Genomic DNA, 23,259 nt, shown 5'->3' on the forward strand with positions numbered 1-23,259 from the left:
AAGAATTTGGAATTTTTGAGTGCAGACGTGCCGTACACTTTCTGTCTCTCTGGTTGTACAGTGCAGCGTGTTGGAGTGGTGGGAAGTGTGTATGAATGGGAATGTATCACATTACATGTGGGATGTTAGCAAGGCTGGGATTTTTTTTCACAGGAAACTGCATTTGCAAAGAGCACACAGCAACACGCAGTACCCTAAAAGATGTGTGTGAAGGAGTGAGCAAGATGCATTTCCCTAAATCTTCTGGGCAACCCAGTGCCTGAGGGAATCCCAAGGAGGGAGGACAGAGCCTGGGCCCCACTCCAGTTTCCCCGTCCAGTCCTGTGCAGAGGTGTGAGGCAAACTGGAAGCTTCTCAGACACCCCATCCCCGTTCCCTGCCCTTGGCCGGCGCGGGCAGAAGGATGTCCCAGTGCTCAGACAATGGTGGAGGAAGCGGCTCTGGCTGCATTTCCCTTCTGCTCCCTGGGGAGCCGGGGGAGCACACAAGCCAGGGCCAGATTTAGCTCTTGGATCCACATGAAACATCCCTGTGCCGACTGCTCTCTTCCTCCATGCTCGGGCTCTTGTCACAGGAGTGGAAGTGGCGCACACAAGGGGAACAGAGGGGCCGAGCCCATGTGCAGCAGCAGGGCCGGGAACACAATGCGGGGGAAACAAAGAGCGGGGTTGTGTTTGCTGCCTTCCCAGGGCCATTCACTTCTCCTGCTTGGAGCCTGTTTCCTCTTTTCAGGAGCCTCTTGACCTGCAGCTCCCTCTCCTCAGCAGACAGACCCCAAAGCCCTGCGGCTGGATCCTAATGCCTCTTCAGATCAAATCGGCAAAACACTCGGAACACAGAGCCTGAGCTGTGTGTTTGCAGCCAGGCTTTAAGCTCCTTGGCACTGGCACCAGGGGTTCCTGTTTGTTTTCCAACTCCTGGGGACAGCAATGGTGCTCTCGAAGTCAATACAAACAAAACAAGAGAGGCTCCAGCCAGTGCAGCAGAGCTTATCCAAGTGCCGCCATCCCTGGGACTGGGCTGTGCTCTTGCCGATGGAAGCTGTCTCCAGCACTGATCTGAGCTGTCAGCTCAGGCCTGCATACCCCAAATCTTGCACAAAAAAACCTGGCAGAACACAGAACTTCCTCAAAAGAAGGGCACCAATTGACCCATCTGTGCCAAGACACCCGACTCGGGAGGAAGGTGCTTTGACAGCTGCTCTAAAACCCCATCAGATTTTCAAAGCTCACTATCAGTGATGGATTTTCAACCCCTCACTTTCTCCAGGCACTCTCACATTGCAGTGAGTGGGTGCAGGTGGAGGTGTTGGGGGCCCTCACTTGATTCATTTCATAGAATCACACAATGGTTTATGTTGGAAAAGCCCTCTAAGGTCATCGAGTCCAGCCATTCCCCCAGCACTGCCAAGGCCACCACTAAACCCAATCCCTAAGCACCACATCTACACGTCTTGTACACCGAGCACGAGGCAGCAGACCCCTCTGAGCCCGTGTTCAGCTTTCAGGCAGCTCCATCCCACGGCATCCGCCCTCTCTGGAGTTAAGCGTTAGTGCCTGCACGTGGTGCGGGCTCTGTGGAAGCGGGATGGGAAACGGATGCATCCCGGAGCCGCCGTGACCTTCAACCCCACTGCTTGGTCACCCAGCAGAAAAAATTGGGAGCATTCCTTCCCAACAGCCAAATGTGGTCCCCTGTGGGAGCTGCTTTTCCTCTCTGGCCGGCCGGAGCTTCCTCCAGCCAGGACTGTCCCACCAGCTGAGATTCAGGGGTTTGTGTATCCCACATCCAGCACCTGTGTTTCCCACAGCCAGGCTGAGTTTTAAACTCCTCTCCATCAGCTACGGCCAGTGGCTTTCGGAGATGAGCAGGGGCTGTAATTGATTCATCAGGACTCCTGTTAATTGGGCTTTGCTCAGTTGTTGCAATATATTTCGTTCCTGATTATTACGCTCTGGAGCCATGGTTCCTTTAGGTAATTTATGCTGTAGCCTACGTATGTGTAAAAAATTTATTGCAATCGTGTTTTTAATTAAAATGCATGCGATAATACTAAAAGCAGAGAGGGGGAGGGAGGGAGGAGAACGCAGATTAAGTTTTTAATTGTTTTAATAGTGAGATTTGTTTCAGAGAGAACAGGGCATATTGGTTTCCTTGGAAACATTGGCGATGTATTAGCTGTATAAAATCTAGCATAAAAGATTTGAGAAAGTGAAGCCTTTAGGTTTTAACTGATGTTATAACTCTTTTCATTTGGAAAACCAGATTCACACATGCTCCCTGGAGTCCCAAAAAGGTGTCTTTTTGTGTTTTCTCTTAAGCCTTAGAAATCATTTCATAGATTATCGGAATCATTAGAAATCCAAAACTGCAATAACAACAAGAAGAAAAAAACCTTCAACAATTCAATATCCCTGATTCATACGATTTAATTAGATGTGCCTGTAAGTTCTCTTTGTGCCAAACAGTACCAGGCTCAGGCAAGACTCCACGTGATTTGAGAAAGAAGTGCAAAAAATTTGGCTTTTTCAAATGTTCCAGTAAAATTAAGATTATTGGTAATAGACAGGGGGTTCAGTTATTTTATTGTACATCACCTGGAGGTACAATATACAATGCACAGACAGTTTCAAGCTCAGAGAATCACTGAGGCTGCTGATGATGATCTGGCCTCACACAAAGTCTTCAAGGCCTCTGTTTTTCCTGGCTTATGTTTTAGGAACCAGAGAACCCCTGGAGAGCCTCAACCCAGAGACAGCACGTCAGGTTTGGGGCTACAACACTCCAAGGCAGTACAGGAGGTCAAATGTCCATTTTAAGGATGTTCTCATCTGAAGTTAAAACACTTTCTTTTCATTCTCTTTGAAAAGCAGGCTCTCAAATTATAAATTTTGTCTCTTAGTGAGGAAGGATTCAGGTCTCTGCAGCCGAGTGAGACTGAAACAACCAATTTTAATATCTGTGATTCACCTCTGAGCCCAAACTGTGATGATACAGTGCATCTGGGGATCAAATACCGCAGAAACGCTCTCTTTGAAACAAGGGGGGGAACAGACTGCAGATAAAGTACCAGATGTAGGATTTTGGTCCATCAGAGAAGAGAATGGAAGGCTTGGTTTTAGCATGTAAGACTAATCACTCAGTTGAAATCATTTCAGCAGCTGAGTAAATAGACTTATGGAAAAGACATTTATGGGAGCATTTGTGTTCCAGGATCCTCCCTCTTTCCTAGCCCTCCCGTTTGTTTGCTTTTCTGTCTCTTTGGTGTCGAAGCCTCCCCGCTCGCAGGTTTATGAAGCAGCGGTGACGGTGTCAGCCGTGCCGTGTGCGAGCAGAGGGGTCTGAGCTCCCCATCCTGCCCAGGGACAGGGGCCCCTCTGCCCCGCGGGGCTGCGCTGGGCTCCGGGCACGGGACCGGGAGCACCGGCCCGGCCTCTCCATCGCTGTCCCGGTGCTTCCCCCCGCTCCGGGTCACTGCCAGCAGCGGCTCCCGGCTCGGCCAGCGCAGGGGATGTCCTGGGCGGTGCCTGCCGGGGTGTCACGGAGAGGCACAGGGAGGGTAAGAAATGAGTAAAGCCTGAAGGAAGGGCACGGTCCAGGCAGGCTCGGCCTGCACAGGGAATGGGGGACTTCATGGCCCAGCCCTGCCTGGCTGTCTGTCTGTCCTGCCTGGCCTGAGCCCTGGCTATCCGTCCATCCTGCGGATGCAGACGAACCCTAGCTGTCCATCTGTCCTGCCCAGCCGGTGCAGGCAGGGCCCCGGCTGTCTGTCCGTCCGTCCGTCCGGCTGTGCACGGCGGCTGTGCCCAGGGCAGGGCACGGTCACCGCTCGACACCCCGCAGAGGTGATGCCGTATGTCCCTGCCTGCTGTGCGTACGGGCGGGTGAACCGGTTCATGACCGGGGCAGGAAGCCCTGGCAGGGTTTGTGTGCCGTGACACACCCAAGGCACGCTCAACCTGCAGCGCCGGGGGTCGGGGCAGCCCGGCCCGCTGCGGTGGCGCGGGGCCCGCGCTGTCCCTTTAAGGCGGCGGCGCGGGAAGGCGCGCGCTGCGCCTTTGTCACGGCCCCGGGTCACGGCGCGGTCAACGGCCCCCGCCCCACGTGGCGCCGCCGCCCGCATGGCCCTCGCGCGCCACGCCCCCTGCTCTGATTGGCTGCCTTGCGCCCCGCGGCCGCGGCCACCACTCCTGATTGGCTGAATCCGCGCGTCCTTTACCGGCGGGGGCGGGGGCAGCGCCTGCCCGTGACACCGGGGCCATCTGGGGCTGCCCCGCGGCCTCCGCGGGATTTAAAGGGGCCGCGCCCCGCGGGGCGAGGCGAGTTCAGTTCTGGGCGCACTATGCGGCCGGGTTTTCCATGCGAGACCGAGGGCGCATTCCTGGGGACACCCTTATGGTACCCCACGAGTGATGGTGATGGCGGGAGGAGGGCTCGGGCTCGCCCTGTGCTGACGCTGAATGGCGACTCAAGACAGGGGCATTTTCAGAACCTCCTCCTCCTCGTCCTCCTCCCCGCAGAGGTTCCCTGTGGCAGGCGCGGAGGGGCTCCGGGGATGGCTCCCGAGCTGCTGCCCGTTTTTGGGCCGGGGCAGTGAGCGGGGCCTGCCTGCCCCGGCTGCCCGGCAGCTCCAGCCCAGCCTGAGCGTCCAGGCAGAAAAATGCAGAGCAGAGCCTGGGTTTGCCTGAGCTCACCGTTCATGCAAGAAGCAAAAGCACCAAAGCGCAGCAGTTGTGTTTTGGCAAACACGAGCGTGTCCGTGTGTAGCATTTTTGCGTGGGAGTGCGCTGGGTGGGCGTAGATGGGCATCAATCAAGGACAGTTCAATCCATGAGCTGTTTGCAGCTGCTCCGCTTCCAAAACAATGCTGAGAGTGGTTCCGAGCTGCCTTCCAGCATCACTCAAGTGCTTCCTTGGATGAGCCTGAAGTCTTCACTTGGTTGTGGCAGAGCTCAGGGTCACTCACCTTTGTTTGCTTTCCAAAGTGCCATTCCCCTCTCCAAAATGCCTGCTGTTCCCTCAAGAAAAGTCAGGGATTATTTTATGCTTAAGCAGTTAAAAGTCTTCCCTCGGCGCTGTTTTATTTTACACGTGCCATCCCGGTTTCTCTATCACAAGGCAATGAAATGTGCTCAGGCGGAGAGCTGTGAATTCGGAGGGTTATGTATCTCCTACCAGTGCCTCAATAAAATGCAAAGGTAGGGTGGAGTCTTTCCAGTGATGTCAGCCGGAGTTATATTGGGCCCCAAATGAGACAGAATGGGTTGGAATAACATTCTGGTGGCTTCAGTGAACATTTTCATTACAAACAAATACTCACTGACTTTTTATCCGTCCTGGATGGGAACAAAACCTCCTAAGTGGGACCCTTAACTAAAGCTGCTGAGCATCCATGTCCCCATAGCATTGTTCTCCTCTGTGGCAGCAGAGATCCTCTTCTAATTGTTGGGGAGAAAGCCTGAGTTTCTGGTACCAAGCAGTTAAAAAAATAAACTTAAATTGAGAGGTTAGTCACCAGAAAGTGGAAACCATGTCTGGGATTGTCAGAAATAAGGCTTGCTTGAAAATAAATATAGAATTATTCACCATGGTAACTATTGCCCTATTGCGTTAGTGCGTATCGATTTAACATTAATCCAGAGACTAATGCTGTGAAATATTTGGACTCTTTAATGGACAACTGTTTGGTTAACAAAGCTTTGGGGAGTTTTGGAGTTTTTTTGGTTTGGTTTTCCTTAGGTTGTCCTGAACACGATTTGACTCTTAAGGTTACTTATTTCTCAGATGGATCTTGCTTTTCCATTACATTTTATGAATTTATCCTTAGTGCTGCACTGTAATGATCTAAGTGATGCTGGAGTGTTGCAGTGAGGAATAAAAGGAAAGATTTAAATGTGACTGCATAGGCAAATGCCTGACTTCTGGTCTGGCACTGAGCAAAATTACGTTACAATCCCACACTAGCCAGAGCAGGCTGATGTTCCCATGTCCTTCAGTTTGTCCAAGGATCCCAGATGATCTCAGAACTCCTGTGTGTCCCTTTCCCTGGCTGCAGAGCCTGAGGCCCAGGGAGCAGCCTTGGCTCTCCCTGAAATTTTATGGCAAACCCAGGAGGCAAAGGGAGATCTCGCAGTTCCAGACTCATCCTGGAGCCGTCTGAGGTGTCTCCAGGGAAAACATAAAAAGAAGTGGAAAAAAGCTGATCAGTGACAGAATACAGGAGCCAAAATCAACAACAGTGTGTTCTGGAAGTGTCCCACAGATGAGCAGCACTCGCTGCTGGGACAGAAGCTCTGACAAATGCGTTGGGCTGGAGGCTGGATGGTGTCATTACAAAGAACAGGGTGAAGCATTTTAGTTAGCTGATGTACTTTTAATTTTTACAAGCCCATCTGGGATGACTTTAATTATTTGTTCTTAAATCATGGTGGAAAAATGCTGATTATTCTTAAAGCCACATGAGTAGTTCAGATGAAATGGGGATGGTGGTAAACAGAGCATTTTTAAACCAGCATCGACTTGCAAACAGTTATTTTTTTCTTTATTTTTAAAGAAGGTTAGGAAGATGTGTGAACTTGCAGCAGCCTGCACCTGAAATGGGAGCCTTTATCCACCAAAGCGTTGGGAACTTGTGAAAACTCCCCCTGAGCAATGGCACGGCCAGAACCCGGTGCCCAGGCTGCACTGGAGCTGTGGGAGAGGCAGCTCCAGTGGGGGAGGGCAGGCACCGTGCCATTGCTCAGGCCACCCCATCTCCAGTCCCTGTGCCCAGGAGTGATGCCTTTTGAAAGGCAAAGCCTTGCTTGTTGCAGCAGAGATTGCAGAGAAGGACCCTCCACTCAAGGAACTGACCTGCCTCAGAAGAATAATCCATTGCTTAGAGCTGCGTTTACTCTCCTGAGACTGTTTAAGGGTGTCCCAACTGTCTTAAAATCCAAGAATTCTGAACCAAACGTGAACTGTGGCCACATCCATGCACCTGAGGAGCTCGGAGGGCTCGGCAGTGGTGGCAGGGCTGGTGCTGCCAGCTGGGATCTCACATGACACGGGGACACGTGCAGTCTTCACCTTGACTTATTTATGGCAGTGCTACGTGTTTTAAGTGCAAAGGATGGTAGTTGCAAGCTGGTAGGCTCAGATAAGCTTCCAGCCACTTTTTCTGGCCAGTCAAGCAAGGTCCTTTGAAAAAGCATCGCTAATATTCAACTGCCAAGTGTTTTAAACATAATATAAAGATATATTTCCAGATAAATAATAATAAAAGTGGATTGATTGATAAAGCCTATCTGAACTGGAATTTGTCTTCAGAGTTTTGACCGTGTGTGTGCCTGGCTTTAACTTTCTTGATGGCCTTTCTGGGTCTGGTAGGCTCCCACCTGCCCCAGGCCCATGCCCCTGTAGCAGGGGTAATGTTTCTTCACATTTTCAGAAGGCATTTCTAAAAATCTGAGTGCCACAAAATAAATTGAGCCCCCAGAAATAACCTGAAGGAATCAGGATTACCCCTCCTGTGTTACTGATGTGGAAACTGAGGCAGGGAACAAAATATAAAATAGGACTGGAAATGCTTTATCTCCAGTTCTAGCACAGATTTTTTTTCAGGTAATTGTCCCTAATCTCCCTGCACACCAACCCCCACCTCTGGTGCCACCCCAGTAGCTCCTCCTGCCTTTGGGAATGGCACTTGTTGGATAATTCATGTCTGCCCAGTGCTGGGAAGTGCAAACTTCTCAAAGCTTGTTTCTATCCAAGCCACACGACCCTCTTCCGTGTTTCCTTTGGATTAGTAATTGCTGGGAGTTACCATCTGTCGAGTGACAAAGAGTAAAAGATTAAACAACCTGGCAATTCCTTGTTCTTTCTCTCCAGGCATTTTCAGAGGACTGAATGGGGGCTGCAGAAGTACAGGTGGGTATTTAACATTAGTTTGTAGTAGTCATGTAGAAATAAATTCCTTTTCTGGGGAGGGAAATAAAGGTTAAATCTTACCAGTGAGTGCCACTGTCTCTGACCCAAATTTTGAAACCATCCATCTCCTGTGATTGCTTCAGCTTTGTTGGAATAGGATTTCTGCAGGTCGGTCGCCCATGCCCACCTCGATGCACCTTCCCAGCAGCATCTCTGGGGTGCACAGGCCCAGATGGGGACTCCTCAGATACTCCCAAATCCTAAATCAGAGCTATCAACAGTTATGGGAAAATGTGCTTTCTTAGAAGATAACTGAAGCTGCCTTTATCTCCCAGTAACAGAATTCACCAAGTATTATAGCAGCTCTTCGCACCACTGTAGTTAAGCTTGTTTCAGCATTTTCATTATAAACCTTTGTTTTCACAGGTTTATTTCCCAGAAAAAAAAAAAATCTGTCTTGACTAAAGCTTGGCACACTGAGCCCTCAGGGAAGAGTTGATGTTTTTTACTTTTACCTGTCTTGCAGTGAATGGGGTCACTCCATTTTACAGTGTGTGGTTTGAAACAAAAGTGGGAATGTGTCTGGAATAGTTCCTGAGCTCTGAGCAGCATCACTGGCACTACCATGGCAGCTAATGGTAGAATTTTTACTGAGCTCAGCCATGGCCAGACTGGCCCTTACAGGTTTATCCCCCACATTTCTTTTCCAATCTTTCCCATTTTTCTGTCTGAAATGCTGCACTGGGGACTGGCTGTGTGAAGTGAGGCTGAAGCCCTGTGGCTTGGTGCTGTGGGGCCGGGGCTGAAGGGGGTCCCCACAGCTGGGTGGGTGTTGCGGGGTGAGCCTGACTTTCAGGTGGTTTTCCAGCAGGATACACAAATCCAGGTGCTTTTGGAGCTGATCTACAAAATCTCTGCCAGGTTCTGGTGGAGGCTGGGAGCTGGGGGTGCCACTGGACCCACCTGGGTGGGCTCAGTGCAGGTCGTACTTTAAAGATCCACTGTGGGTGGGTGGGTGGGTGCATGACTATGACTGGAGCATCTCTTATGAGGAAAAGCTGAGAGAGCTGGGCCCGTTCAGCCTCCAGAAGGGATGCCTGAGAGGGGACCTCATCAATGTCTGTAAGTATCTAAAGGGAGGGTGCCAAGAAGATGGACCAGGCTCTGCTCGGTGGTGCTGAGCAATAGGACAAGAGGCTACAAAACTGATGGCCAGGAATTTCCACCAGAACATGAAGAAGAACTTTGTTCCTGTGCAGGTGAACAAGCACAGAACAGATTGCCCAGGGAGGGTGTGGAGTCTCCCTCACTGGAGATATTCCAGAGCCGCCTGGACACAATCCTGTGCCCTGTGCTCTGGGATGACCCTCCTTGAGCAGGGAGGTGGATCACCAGCTGACCTACGGTGGTTCCCTCCAGCCTGACCCGCTCTGTGGTTCCGGGGGTCCGCCGGAGCTGCCGCCGCCCCGCCTGGGCGCGTCCCGGGGGGGCCGCACGGGCGCTCCCCCAGCTCCGGTCCCGGCGGCGGCGCGGGGAAGGGAAGGGAAGGGAAGGGAAGGGAAGGGAAGGGAAGGGAAGGGAAGGGAAGGGAAGGGAAGGGAAGGGAAGGGAAGGGAAGGGAAGGGAAGGGAAGGGAAGGGAAGGGAAGGGAAGGGAAGGAAGCAGTCCCCGTCTGGCGCTGACGTCACGGTCCCGCCCCGCGGCGGCGGCGGCGCGGCCGCGTCCCCGTGGCCGTGAATGAGCGCGGGGGGCGGGAGCGGAGCGGAGCGGGAGCGGGCGGGCCGCGCTCCCACCGCGCTCCCACCGCGCCGCGCCCCACAAAAGTGCGGGGCTGCCGCGGCCGGGCCCAGCGCTGCCGCTTTCCCGGGCCGGAGGGGCGCGGAGCAGCCGCGGGGCCGAGCGGAGCCGCTGCCGGGGGCGCTGCGCCGCGCCGGGTTTTTTATTTCCAATTTCTGGTCGCAGCTGCATTTCCCTCCCTCCGCCCCCCCGCGCCGAGGAGGAGCCCCGGCTTTATGTGGTGCTGCCCGGGGAGCGCTCGGCGGCCGGGAAGTTCTTTGTGTCGCCGTCGCCTTCCTTTTTTTTTTTTTTTTTTTTTTTTTTTTTTTTTTTTTTTTTTTTTTTTGTGTGTGTTTAAATGTATAACTTCATGGGGCTGAACAGCACGGCCGTAGCTATTCAGCCCAATGTGTCCTGCACATGCAACTGCAAAAGGTCTTTGTTCCAGAGCATGGAGATCAGTAAGTACTCGTCCTGCTGCTCCCGGGGAGGGTGCGGGAGGTGCCCGGGGTGCGGGAGTGCCCGGCGGCCCCGCCGCGGGCGGGGAAGTTCCCGCGGGGGCTCCCGGCGGCGCCCGGGACCCTTGGCTGCGATGCGCTTTCCAGGAGTGGTTTTCCTCCCCCCTCCGAGCGAGCCCCGGTCTCTCATCTGTTGCAGCTGGGATGTCGCTGCGGGTGTGACACGGCGCGGGCCGGGCTGGCGGAGCTGCCCGGGGATCAGCCTCCCCCGGCCGCTCCCCGCCGGCGCCGGGGCTGAGATCGCCGCTCTTCCCCATCGCGGCTCCATCACCACCCGCGTCTCGCCCCTTGCCCGCGATGCCCTGGTGCCTCTGCCCCGCACCTTCCCCTCCTGCGGGGGTGATGCTGGGGGGCCCCCGCTCTTTGTCCGGGGGTCTGCACTACCCCCGTGTCAATCACCCTCGCCTCGGTACCGGGGGGACACCGCGGTCCGGACGCCCGAGTAGGGTTTGTATTTGGGAACCTGTTCCCCCCGTCTCCAGCCCCTCGGGGCTTTTTGTTCCGAAGGGCGATTTGGGTTTTTTCGTTAATATTTTTCAACCCTCGCAGAGTAGCAGTGAGGGCAGTGCCTGACCTAAATATCCACCACTTCTCTATGTGCTCTTTCCCTCTTGGAAATGAAGTGCACGGAGGTGAGAGAGAAGGAATATTACTGCTGAGGGGAGAGGAATGAGTTGGGCTCTTTGGCAGTTTTGAGCAAATGGTATTTTCTGTAAAGGGAAGGTTTTCAAGGCATCCCAGACCGGGCGGGTTGTCAGGATTGTACCCTGCTTAGCACCTTGTTCAGTGCCGTGAAATCCAAACCCTGCACAGACTAATGCAAAATGGCCCAAAAGGAAAACTTGGGAAAGAGTCCGGATTTTGCATATATTCCTGGCACTGCGACGGGGCGGGCTGGCGCTCGGTGCGTGCAGGGAGCGCCAGCTGAGCTGTGCCTGTTTCTGCTAGCACAGGATCTACCCCGTTACCTCCAGCGGGGCTGCAGAGCATCTGTCCCTTGGTATTTTGGATGGCTTTTGTCCAGTGTCTCTGCCTTCTCCTTCTCCAGTTTCATCGTTGTTTAATTCAGGTGTCTTGAGTCCCGGAGAAGGTCTGCAGACATTTGTATACCAGGTACTAAAATGTGTTCATTCTGAATTTTAGCATAAACCATACGCTTTGTACTGAATGCACTTTTAATCTTGATTTAATCTCATTCGTGTTCAGACAAAACTAAGCTGGATTTGCCTGATTTTATTAACACTACCGGTACTGAATAGACCATTATTCTTCCCTGACTTTAACAGGCCGGGCTAGATGTGCATACCAATAGCAGTGTATAAATAATGAAGATACAGTTCTTTTTTGTGTCAGCCAGTTGCTGAACATAAACTGTGTCCCACAGAATCCCAAGGATGAGAGACTTTACTTTGTGTCTGATCAAGGCTCATGGTTATAATAAAAGTTGTGAATTAAAATGTGTAATGTCTTTTGAAGAAAAAGCTTCTATTCCAGTCTAACTCTTGGCATGAGGTTTTGTTGGAACAACTCAGGCTTTTAATTTCACTCCTTGACTTTTTAGAAATAGCATAGTTTATAATTTTTTCCCCCATTTTTTTCAGCATATGATAGGCTTGGTAAGAGGCAGGTGCTGCTTATGGATGGGGGGTGTGAGAGACTGGGGACACTGAATTACACCGGGGGAAACCTTGCCTGAATTTGGATAGGTATTATGGGAGCCTCGTGCCTGATGCTCCCGTGGTCCTTCCCTGACTTGTCCCCTGCCCTCTGTCAGCTCTGAGGTCCTGATACTCAGGTGCTGAGTTCCCATTAGCTCCTTGGACTGAGCCTTGGAGCCTTGGACTGAGCTCCCTTACTGCTGCCCTTCCTTATTTCATGTTGGTGTAGGTTTCTTATCACCAGTATTATTATTTATTTCCTGCTGATGGCGGGCAGCGTTCGCTCACCTCTGTGCTACAGGAGAGCTTTGGTGGCACTGCAGGGTTGTTACCTGATCGCTTCCTCCACCTGGCTCCAGTGGAAAGGGCAGAGATGAGCCTCCCCTGAGATAAATTCATTCTACAGCGTTTTTCCTCCTCCAGTCGCTCGATTTTGTGTATCTTTCTGATAAGACTTTGAGGGAACCTCAGAGCAGCTACCACCAGATGCTCCTTAATTTTTCAGCCAAAATTTTCAGTTACCAGGCAGGAACGATTCAGGAGAGCAGCACGTGGAGGAACATGCAAACTCCTCTGATTTATAACCATCTAAATAGGTTAACAGTCCAACCGATGCCCAAAACCCTTTTCCTCGCAGGCTTTATTCCGTATGGTGGCTGCGGCGCTGCGGTGGAGGAAGCAGCTGGTTTCTGTGTGTGGCGCTCCCAGATTAGGATTATAAAAGGGCTTTTTGGGGGCGGGGGTGCGAGTCTCGCCCGCCGCCGGGCTGGAGTGCCAATATGCCGGGCGGTGCTAAGCCAGCCAGACGTCTGCGGCAGTGGGCTCTAATCGCCTCGGCTGGGTGAAGGAGGTCAGGGGTGACCGGTGTGGCGGAAGAGGCTGTAAATAACTAATTATTTGGCGCGAGGAGCGGAGCGAGGCGCCGTGCCTGCCTCCCCAGCGGGCACCGGCACCTGCCCGCTCCGGCCATCCCGCGGGCACGGCTCCTGGAGGGTGAGGGTGCCAAGGCGGGGATCCCGCGGGCACCTGGGCATCCCTGTGGGAGGTGTGAGGGCAGCTCTCTCCCGGCTGGGTGGCTCTCGGCAGAGGCTTCGCTCATGCAGACACTTTGGTCGTGCAGGAACGTTATCTGAGGCGTTTGGGATTTTTGGGAGGCGTCGGCATCTCCCAGGAGTCGAGTCCCAACTGCAGCGCCGTGTCTGGCTGGGCTGAGCGAACCGTGGGAGTGGGTTCCTGTCCAAGCCAAGACTTCTAGGTTTTCACATTCTTTGGTTTAATAACAAACCAAGTGCATATGGCTCAACCAGGGATCACGTCTCCTTTCCACTTTCACACTGCTTTTCTGACACTCTGTCATCGACAGTTACGGCCTATTCCAGGGCAGAGTGGGTAAGAACCATGTGCTCCTTTATTCCCCCGCAAAGTTTTCCTCGTGGAGGAAAGCCAGAGCTGCTCCCAGTGTTTCAGCAAGCCCGAAAGTGCTTGCACAGAGGATGTTCAGTTTGTGGCATCTCGGTTTGACCTCAGCCAAACCGGGGAGTTCCCTGTGTCTGCCTTTGGCTGTGTGTCTGTGACAAGCTCTGCTTTTTGCTGAGATCAGCATCCCAAGGTATGATCCTGGAGGAGCAGAGCACGGGTGGCTTTTGCTTGTGGTGGCCCAAGAGGTGTCTGTGTGTGCCCTTGGCCATCCCAGGAGACCCGGACACTCTGCAGTCCCAGCCCCACAGGTCCTGTGTTTCATACCCAAGGAAAGGCCTGATTCCCTCAGCCTGGACAGCACAGGGGTCTTTATTAAAATTACAGTTTATTTTGTGCCCTCAGGTAGTGGTTTTAATCTTCGTGTTTTGTAATGGATGTTGAATGGGAGAATGGAAAGACACAGAGGAGGAAATGCAGGGAAAATAGTCAAACTTTGTTTTTTTCCTGTGGGTGAACACCTGGATTGTGCCGTGCTGCACAGCGGGACCGGCACATGGCACCAGAGGTGATCCTGTATAATTGGAGGTGATCATTTATAATGCAAAGTGGAGGCAAGACATGGTTCATTCTTCCTTTTCAGTCATTGTCAGGGTGTTTTCAGAGGAGAGTGTTTGCTGTAGTAAGTCCTGTTACCTTCTGCCATGGAGGCATCCCCCACCCCCTGAATGTTTGCCTTCATTTGTTTAGTAGTGTGTTTTCAGATCCTGATTGTGAGAGGACCAACACTGAAGGGTGTGTGAGGAACAGCAACCATATTCTTTTCCTTAAAGCCAGGAATTGCCAAGGTGGGGTCTGGGATCACCTCTAAATTTTTGGGCTATTGCATTAGCTGCTACCACTGCTTCATTTGCGAATGGAGAGAAGAGCACCTGCAAACATGTGCTCTTACTTTTATTTGCTGTTGCTCACCAAATATACTAATAATTTTCGATTTCCCAGGCTGAAGTTGGTGGTTTGATAAATCCAGTTTTAGAATGAATTTGTAAACTTAAATTATAAGTGGAGAGACATGAGGAGACCTTTCCAAGGGAAGTACCAAACTACGTGGTGTCACTAATAGAGGGTAATTACAACCCAGCTCCTTTCCTGAGTAACTCATTCTACAGTCATGTCTGTCTGTGTTGTTTCATTCAGGTAGCAGCAGCCATCAGAATTTGCTAAGCCTAATTAGTGAAAAAAAAGGTCATTTATTTGCAGTGGTGTCTCATGTGAAAACTGCCAACCAGTTTGCTTCCTGGAGGGAGATCCCGTACTGGTGTGTGGTTTGTCTTATCAGATCCCTCCCGTTCTCTGATACACTGTGCATCTGCTTCTGGCGGGTTTCATCAAAGTGATGAAGCCTGGCTGGAGAGCTCATGAGGAGAGGTACAAGGGCCACTTCGCTGCAATTAAGTGGAAACTTGGTTCATGCCATGAGCGCGCTCCCAGACGTCCATAAAGCACAGGAATCATTGATGTTGACGAGGATGTTTTTATGCAGTGTTCTTCCTGTCTGTGTGGCTGAATTGCTGGGTGATTATTTTATAACTATTTTGGCAGAAGGTAGGTCACTCAGGCAGGTCCCAGGTGAAGAAACGCATCACAGACCTGCTCCGTCTGCGAACGTCACGGCTGAGTCCGGCACAGGGAGGATCAGGGAGGAATTCTGTGGCAGCAGGGTCTCATCTCCATCTTTCAGAACTGATCAGTGGCTGTTGTGTTGCTGCTTCCTTGCTGCAGGGAATGCAGTAGTAGTCTGGGAGCTCCTCCAGGAGTGATGGGTGAGTGTGGGGTGTAGTGGAGTGGGGCAAGGATGATCCCGGCGCTGAGCATGGGAGCTCAGGTTCCAGGTCCCTGAGTGCCAGCACCTGGAACCTGGACACTCAGTGCTGAGAGCTGGAGAGACCCTGCACACACACACCACCAAGGGCTGACAAGTTTTAATACTTGAGGAGGTCTCAGGGTTCTCCCTGTGTGTGCACACAGCCATAAACACATCCGTGAAACTGAATTTAGTAATACAGGAAAGTGGCTCCAAATGAACTGGTTAATGAAGTAGTTGGTAACCAGAGAAGGGAGTTTTGGGGTTTGGGCTTTTCTGATTGTTTTTTTGGTTTTTTTTAAAGCAGATAAATTTCAGCTGTAAGAATTTATCATTCAAATCAGAGGATTTGGGGAGCTATTGAGAGTAAAGAGAGCTTTGATGATTTGGCAAGGAATACAGCTTCTAAGGCAGTACTTTGATCTGCATTTTAAATGCTTCTTTGTAATGACAGTTTCACAATTTCTTTTCTCATTTTGAGTCAGTTTTGCAGAGGTATGTTTTGAGAGAAAATAGTAACAGCACACATTATTCTTGTTGGCTTTGGAGCCAGCTAGAACTTGTAGTTCATCCCAGATCTTTTGGCTACCATGGTAAATTTATGATTGCACCAAAAAGGAAATTAGTAAAGATGTTAAATATTATCAAAGCTTTGCAAATCTTTTGAAATCTCTCCGGTGTGAAAACTAAACTTGCATTAGCATTTCTGCTGTGGTGTGTTGAACAGTGTTTATCCAAGCATCCACCTAATACTGCAGGTTCCTGATATAGCTTTCTTTTTTCCTTCTGAAGGACACGCTACTGTTTAGCACATGCATCCTTTTAGTCTTGCATTGCACCTGAAACCTTGGCTCTAGTGACTCAAGTTTTCTAAAGACAACCCTACTGGGAACCTTTCTCCTTTCTTTCTATCTCCAGCACCTTCTCAGGTATATCTAACTGTTGTTGGATGGAGAAGGTTGTTGTTGCCTGCGTGTTCTTATACAAGAGCGCTTGTTGCATTAATTTATGTGGTATGGAGAGGGGTAAGAATTGGGAATGTTTATTAAGGTTTTAATTTAACTTTTGCATAGCATCTTGAATCCAAACGGTGGAGGGGTTTATACCTCTCATTGGAAATCAGTAGCCTCAAGCACGAGAACCAATAAGCAGGTTTTCCCAGATCAGTTTGGAGCTGTGTGGCAGCTCTTCTGGTGCTGGTTTTGGCGTCTCCTGAGCTGTGGCTCTGAGCTGTACCAGGCTGGCAGCTCTCTGCTTGTGCAGCAGGTGTGTAAAACAGGGCACACATTTCATTTGCAAGGTAAATTCGCCCAGGAAGTTGGGTCTTCAGTACATGCAAAGGGTACTGGTAGGCTTTAGATAAATAGTGCTGTGGGTACATTTAACTTGCATCCCTCCCAAATTGTCAGTGACTGTGCTCAGTGGGGCGTTATCCCTGTTTTTGGATCTCTCTGGTAGAAGGTGTTGATTTGGAGCATGTGGCCCTGAGACATGTCAGTCATCCATCCCACTCAGAGATGGTAAAGCCAGGGCACTGTCTGTGTTCAGGCTCAGGTTGGCATCAAGTCCACCTTCACTTTTAGATTTTTTTTAACTAAATGCCGCTTTTTCACTGCATACAGCGAGGTAACAGTGCTAAGGTTGTCATCCATCAGTGTCCCCTTTTTCTCCAGGTAGTCAGACTTCCCATTTCTCACTGACACAGGACTAGGTTAATGCTCCATTTAGAAGAGGGTGTGTTTTTTGCTGTGTGTGTTAGCATGTCCCAGACTGTGGTGTTACGTAAAGACACCTTGCACATCTTTGGAAACTTGCCTCACAAGTTGTCAGTGTTGGTGGATGTCCACGGTGCTTTCAAGTGGTTCACACATTTGTGCTTGGTGTATTCAGTCTCACACATCTCTTTAATAAAATGCCTCAAACTGGGTAATTTTTCACTTGCAGTATACATTCAAAAATGTGCAGTTAGAAAGGCAAGTGCTTTTGCACATGGCAGTTCTCTGAACCATTCACAAGACCCTGCTGATGCCTGCTGAGCTGAGGGATTGTGCCTGTGATGGTTCGTGCTTTTGAGCAGGTGCAACAGGATTTCCCACATTTGCAAACTTGGCCCAAACAACCCAGCAAAGCAAAATTTAGCCTTGGCGAATGAAAACTGATTAACCCCCAGGCCTGGAGCGTACCAAGGATGAAAAAAGTCACTGGCACAAAAATCAAGGCTACTTTTCAAAGAATATGTGCAAGACATGGCTTGGGGATTTTTTTCCATCTCTTCATTCTGTCCAATATGTAAAGTAGCTGGTTTGTTACTCTAACCTCCTACAAATGATTGTCAGTAATAATTCTGTAAAACTGTGAATCAACTCTGCATGACTTTGTGCAAATAGACTGAGTAATTTCTTTGTTCTTTTCTTCTTACTTTGTAATTGGAGTCTGTAAAAGCCCAAAGGTTTGGTCTTGTGGAAAGCATGATTCATTTATTGGTGTCTGTGCCGACTAGTTATCTTTCAGTAATTCCAGAGTGCTGCTACAAGCCAAGAGTGATTCATACATGGCTAAGTGCACAAACAAATGGGGTCATGGCCATCTGCAGAAACTTTTCTAATCTATTTATGGTATCGGAGAAAGAAGTGGGTGTATTAAGGATGATGGAATAGGTGTCAATTACATTAGTGACTATAACCGGTTAAGTAACGCTCACCATTACTCAAAACCACATCTGCTCCTTGCTAAAGATCACAACAGCAGGTCCTGTTTAAATGTTAACGCAGATCTGATACGAGAGATGGATTGAGTGTCTAGCCTGCTTCCTGAGGAGCTCGCCATCCTCACAGCTCTTCTGCCTTCCTTGAGATTCAGACAGGGATCAGGAACTTGCACTGGGGATATTTGTAGTGGCAAAGTCCATCTCTGCTGTTGCTGTAAGCTTTACACACAGAATTTGGCCTTACACTTCACTTGTGTTGATGATGAGGGTAGGATTTGTCATTGGCACACCAGGCAGAACGGCTGTGTGACATCTCACAGTGGTGGTCAGGTGGTCAGTTTTCCATCCAAATGCATCTTCAGCGGTTTAAAATCTTGAGGGCAGATGACCAGCATTTTACAAGGTGGCATTTCTCTGCTCCCGTCCCTTTTCAGTAATTGTGAGAACTAATTTTCCCTTTGTAACTCTGGTAACAAAACAGCCCTGGCTGCAGCTGTGTCACAATTGCTCCGTTCAGGTTTTAGGCTTTTGCTTTGGGGGAAGCCATTTGCTCCTGCCCTGCTCAGGAGTGGAGGAGCTGGGCCCAGGGCTGGAGTTGGTTGTGAGGAGGAGAGAGTTTGAGACCAGCAGTAGGAAATAGCAGGGCAAGAAGCACTCCAGAGGCCTATGGTTGAGGGTCTCTGGTGGGCTCCCTCTGGACCCCTGACTGCCAGAGCCTGCCTGCTTGTCAGCCTTGCACGCTGCAGCTGCTTTTGCACCTGAGATATGTGTGTCCAACAAGATCTTGGCCTTGCAGAGCATGGAGTGGTCTCACAGTGGGTTAGAAACCTCCCATGTCTGCAGGATGGATGAGTGTTACTCATGATGAGGTTTGGAAGTGGCCATGGCCTCGTCTCCCCGAGCCCTGGGAGACCTTGTACAGTCACTGCTCAGTTTGTCTTCAGAGGACTTGAGTAGAACACAGAGCTCACGGACTCCAATTTCTGTAAACTGAATTTAAGCATCAGCACTGGCCAAAAATATGTAAGAATTTGGCAACACATCGTTGTTGTCCTTCCACTGATGTTTTGAGCACTGTGTTCGGCTGCGCCCTCGCTGCACGTGCTCCCATGGAGGGAGACGAGGCCTGGCTGACACCCTGAGTTCTCTGCGGACAGGGAAGTGACCCAGACTTTTGCCCAAAGGACTGATGAGTCTCTCCTGATGTCTGAGCAGCTTTCTTCTCCTGCCCTTGCTTTACTTAAGTCAACAGATTGTGTAAGCCACATGCGAGATTTACCTGCAGGGCAAGTGGGAGAGAAGCAGTGCCATTTGGATGAATTCCCAAGAGACATCTAACCGCTGAGCGTTCAGACTCACATTTCCAAGCCTGAGTCCTACAACAGTCCTGAATCTCCTCGTCGCCTCTTCCCTCCGTGGCTTTGGCTGCCGAGGACGAGTCCCAGGGAATTTGCCGGCTTTGGCTGCTGGCTGGCAGCTCCCCTGCGGGCTGAGCTCTGCTGAGCAAGCTTGGAAATTCTCCCCCTTAGTGGTTTCTGTTTAATGTTATGATTAATGTTGTTATTTCTTACGAAAACAAAAGATCCCCCCAAAGCAGAGCGGAGCCCCGCGCCTCCCACACCCTCCTGTGCTGTTTCCCACGGTGCTGAGGGTACATGGGGCTGACTCTTGGAGCCCTTCACAGGGTGAAACCCACAGCTCAGCAGCTGGAATGACCCAGGGTTGGGCTTGTCCTTGGTGCCTGTTCCAAGCCTGAAACCAGGCTGGGTTTCCTTGTGCTCTTCACAGGTATTTGTGCAATGAGAGTCAGTGGTTGTCGGTGTCCCCTGCGCTGGCTTGGCTGCGAGGGCTTGGCTTCACTGAGGACAGATGTCTCAGCTGCTTTCCTGGAGGAGCAAGTCTTGCTCTTTCTGTGTTGTTTTCATTATTTCCACCATTATTCCACTTAGCAAGGGTGGTCTCTTGGCTTCAATACCTCAATACCAGAACAGCATACACAGATTAGGCTGTTAAGCACTGAGCTCTGAAAGTACCTTGTCCTGCTAGGTGCTCTCTTTAGGACACTGAAGAAACAACATGATTGATGGGCACTTGCTTCACACAATTCAGGGAAAATTATCTTAAATTGCAATTATTTCCCGAATAATAAGCAGGAATGTAATTTTTGTTGTTACACTTACATTACTGTAATGGGACTTTCCTTCAACAGGAAGATGTGTTTTCGAATTCAGCATTTCCCTCTCCAACTGCTCAGACACACACAAGGTGTGTAACACTTAATGATACTGATCACTGGTGTGTAATGCAATCAGGGTTTATGTTTCTCTAGTGTGACTTAGTCATAGCAGTATATAGACACTGCACCTTCCTCAGCTTTTTCTGGGAATGCAGGTGCTGGCTGTCCTGTCAGCTGATGTGCCAGAGATGGGCTCAAAAACCAGGAGAGGGGGCAGAGGTCTGTAATGGGGGTCCTGTGCGAGGTGCAGAACAAACTGCAGAGTTACAAACACATTCTCTCCTGGTGATAGCTTTTAATCTTCATCGTTCTCATGGGTTTTCTTGATAAATACACTTCTCAACCTCCACTGAGTTGCCATCCAGGCCTGAATTGTAAGGAACAATAAACGTAATGGACAGACTCAATTTAATAGATTTCACTATGAGCTTTTTATTAGTGCAGCTTTTTTAAAGAGAAGGAAAAAGAGATGACTGCATTTATTTACTTGAAGTGCAGAAAGCAGCTCTTTAAAATCTGAGGGAAGCATGCCCGAGTGGGCTCAGTTCAGCTGGTGGTTGTGGAATGAGGGAAGGATCCCTCCTCCTGCTGTGCAGCCTGTGGAATGCTGGCCGGTCTGGAGTGGGTTAACAGTGTGTGCAGATGTTCAGGAATTCCTCTTTTGACTTGACCATGGGGTTTTGCTGCTCTTCAGAGCACAAGTGCACTCCAGTCACAGCAGGTTCATGGGTTTGGAGATGCCTTTCATCCTCTCCTGTTCTTGCTGTGTGCTCGGGAAGGGATCATGCCGTATCTTGCAGCCATGTGTCTTCCTTGGTTGCGTTTCTAGAGATTTGCAGACCACATAAAGCATCCATTAAATTAAGCAAAATGGCCTTTAGAAAGCAACATTTCAAGTGGAAGAAATGCTTTATGTAATGTAGGGGTATGTGAAGGGACCTAAATACAAGCTTAAATTGGCTGTTACGAAAATAGGTATAATTGGGTTTTTGCACAGTGATTTTACAGATTCTGAGTTTAATGTCCTGGCGAAATCCTGCGTCCAGTCCACGTGCAGCCGAGGAGATGGGGGTTGAGGAGCCCAAGTAATGGGATGTGTTCTAGGAACAGCCTTGCCCTCGATTGCAAAACTGGCCATACCTGTCATTTGCTGAGGCTCTGCTGTGTCTGAGAGGTGTCTGGAGCAGTGATTCGCTCTCACCGGTGTTTGCCCTTCGGTCTCTCCCCTCAACTGCCCCGTGTCAGGGTAAGGGGCATCTCTGACCGTGGTTGTAACTGCTTGCAGGTGAAAAATGCAGCTGTACCCTCCTAACTGGGCACGTGCCAAGAGCTGCAGCTTTGTTTTGCAGCCAGATCAATGCAGTTCGTTTAAGTCGTTGGGTAATTTAGTAGCTGGAGGCACTTCTGTGGGCTTGGCGTGAGAGCGACTGCTTCACTCCCCCCTCGGGAAGGCTGGGAAGGGTTTCCCTCTGAACCCAGGCTTCCTCAGCTGCATCCGGGCACAGGTGATGCTGTGGGGTCGTTGTCCAGCCGTTCTGGGATCAGGAGCCTGAGGAAGTGGAGGATATCACATTTTGACCTTGCATCCTCATATTAATCCCGATGGTTTTTCCTGTTTTAATATTTAAAGCCTTTCCGTTCCTCTCTGGAGAGACAGAGTATTGGCTCTCCTGGGTAAAGACTGACACATCCTCTTTTGCAAAGCTCATCCCAAAGCAGGTTTTCTTAATAGAAATCAAGGCACCTTCAAATCCTGTTGGCAGGAATTGAAGGAATAATTTTTTTATTTGGTCTATCTTCAACCAGTTAGGCCTGAGAGATGGTTTCCTTTCTAGCCTACTAAAGGTCCTGCAAGGATGAAAAAAATCTGTTGCTTTCCTTGGAGTCTCTTAGCCAAGGCATGGCAGGAAGGCCTGGCAGTGTGAGACAGGGTGGAAAAAGCTGAGATAGTATTTGCTGCTTCTTTGAAACTATCCCTTTTTAGTTGTCTAAACAGCGTTTCAAAGAAAATCTCTGCTCTTCTCTATCTTCTTCCAGCATTATAATTCTATATAATCACTTTTCTTTCTCTAAAAGAATAGAGTGTGATTTTTTTTTTTTTTTTTTGCAGAAGGAAGAAGGGATAAATTCCAGATGTTGCTGGGATACACTTTTTGCCTCTGTTTAATGTTTAGTGGCTTCAGTAAATATGCTGCAAGAGGTGGGGCTGGTGTTTTTATTCCAGGACAAATCATCTACAACAAATCCCATCTGCCTGCGGGGGGAGAGCGTATCTTGGGTGTGACCTGGTGGGCTTGGAGCTGATCCTGCCTTTCCTGCCCTGCAGAAAGGCAACAGAGACTGAGGCTGGCCCAGGTGCTCCTTTGGGGTCTTTGTCCTTGGTCACCCACGATCTTCACGCTGCCCTTCCCACGCCACTCCGGCTCCGTGAGTGTGGGGGTTGGATCCCTGGCATGGGAATGGGCACTTCTGCTCTAAACTGGCACAGGGCATTTTTGGGAGCAGCTCTGCCCTGCAGGCAGCCCTGGGTGGGTGAGGGCTGTCACGTCCTCCCTGCTGTCCTGCGTGGGATGCTTTGTTTAGAGGGACTCTCCCATCAAGCCAGGCTTTTTTTGGTGCTGGTGTTGCAGCCCAGCAAAGAACATCCATGTGCCCTGCACCAGAGGGGGGCTGGATCCAGGAGCTGGGCTCTGCAGACAGGCAGCCTTTTCCCTCCTTTCCCAGCAAAGACTTGCCTTTTCGGTGCATGCCATGCTTGTCTCTGCTTTGCAGCCTTGCAGGCTGAAGCAGCAGTGATTTTCCAGCATGTGTTGCTCAGAGGCGTTGTGGGACCAACACGGCAGCTCCGTTCCCTGTTTCATGTTTTCACCTGTTTAGGCGAAGTACATCCCTGCTTTGTTGGCAGCCTGTTGGGTTGCACAAACAGTGTAAGGCAAAACCACGAGCAGGTGTTGGTCCAGCCAGGGTAATTACTGGTTCCATGCTGCTGCTGGTAGGCAGAGGAGCCTGAGCCACCCTTCCCATGGAGCTGTCTGGCAGCACTGCGGCTGCAGAAGGGCTCCGGGCATGGCTCAGCCGCTCCCTGGATCTCTTCCCTGCTGCTGATTGCATAAAAAAAGTTTATGCATATAAGGAGGGAGGGAGGAGAGCTGAGGGTGGCTCTGGTCAGGTTTAAA

General features: G+C 50.4%; 1 protein-coding gene across 3 annotated transcripts in view; it reads left to right on the top strand.

Annotated features, from left to right (window-relative positions):
- Positions 1 to 9,752: 9,752 nt before the first annotated feature.
- The window catches only part of PMEPA1 (prostate transmembrane protein, androgen induced 1), a 39,673-nt gene continuing 26,166 nt past the window's right edge, over positions 9,753 to 23,259 (top strand). Inside the window, exon 1 of one of the 3 annotated variants that reach the window (XM_039563433.1) lies at positions 9,753 to 10,145. In XM_039563433.1, the coding sequence (XP_039419367.1) occupies positions 10,043 to 10,145 (103 nt within the window). In that variant the 5' untranslated portion in view covers positions 9,753 to 10,042. The remainder of the gene's footprint in view (positions 10,146 to 23,259) is intronic. The other 2 variants (XM_039563434.1, XM_039563432.1) reach the window with 2 other exon arrangements.

This window comes from Corvus cornix, chromosome 20, assembly GCF_000738735.6.
Source record: "Corvus cornix cornix isolate S_Up_H32 chromosome 20, ASM73873v5, whole genome shotgun sequence".
NCBI lineage: Eukaryota > Metazoa > Chordata > Aves > Passeriformes > Corvidae > Corvus > Corvus cornix.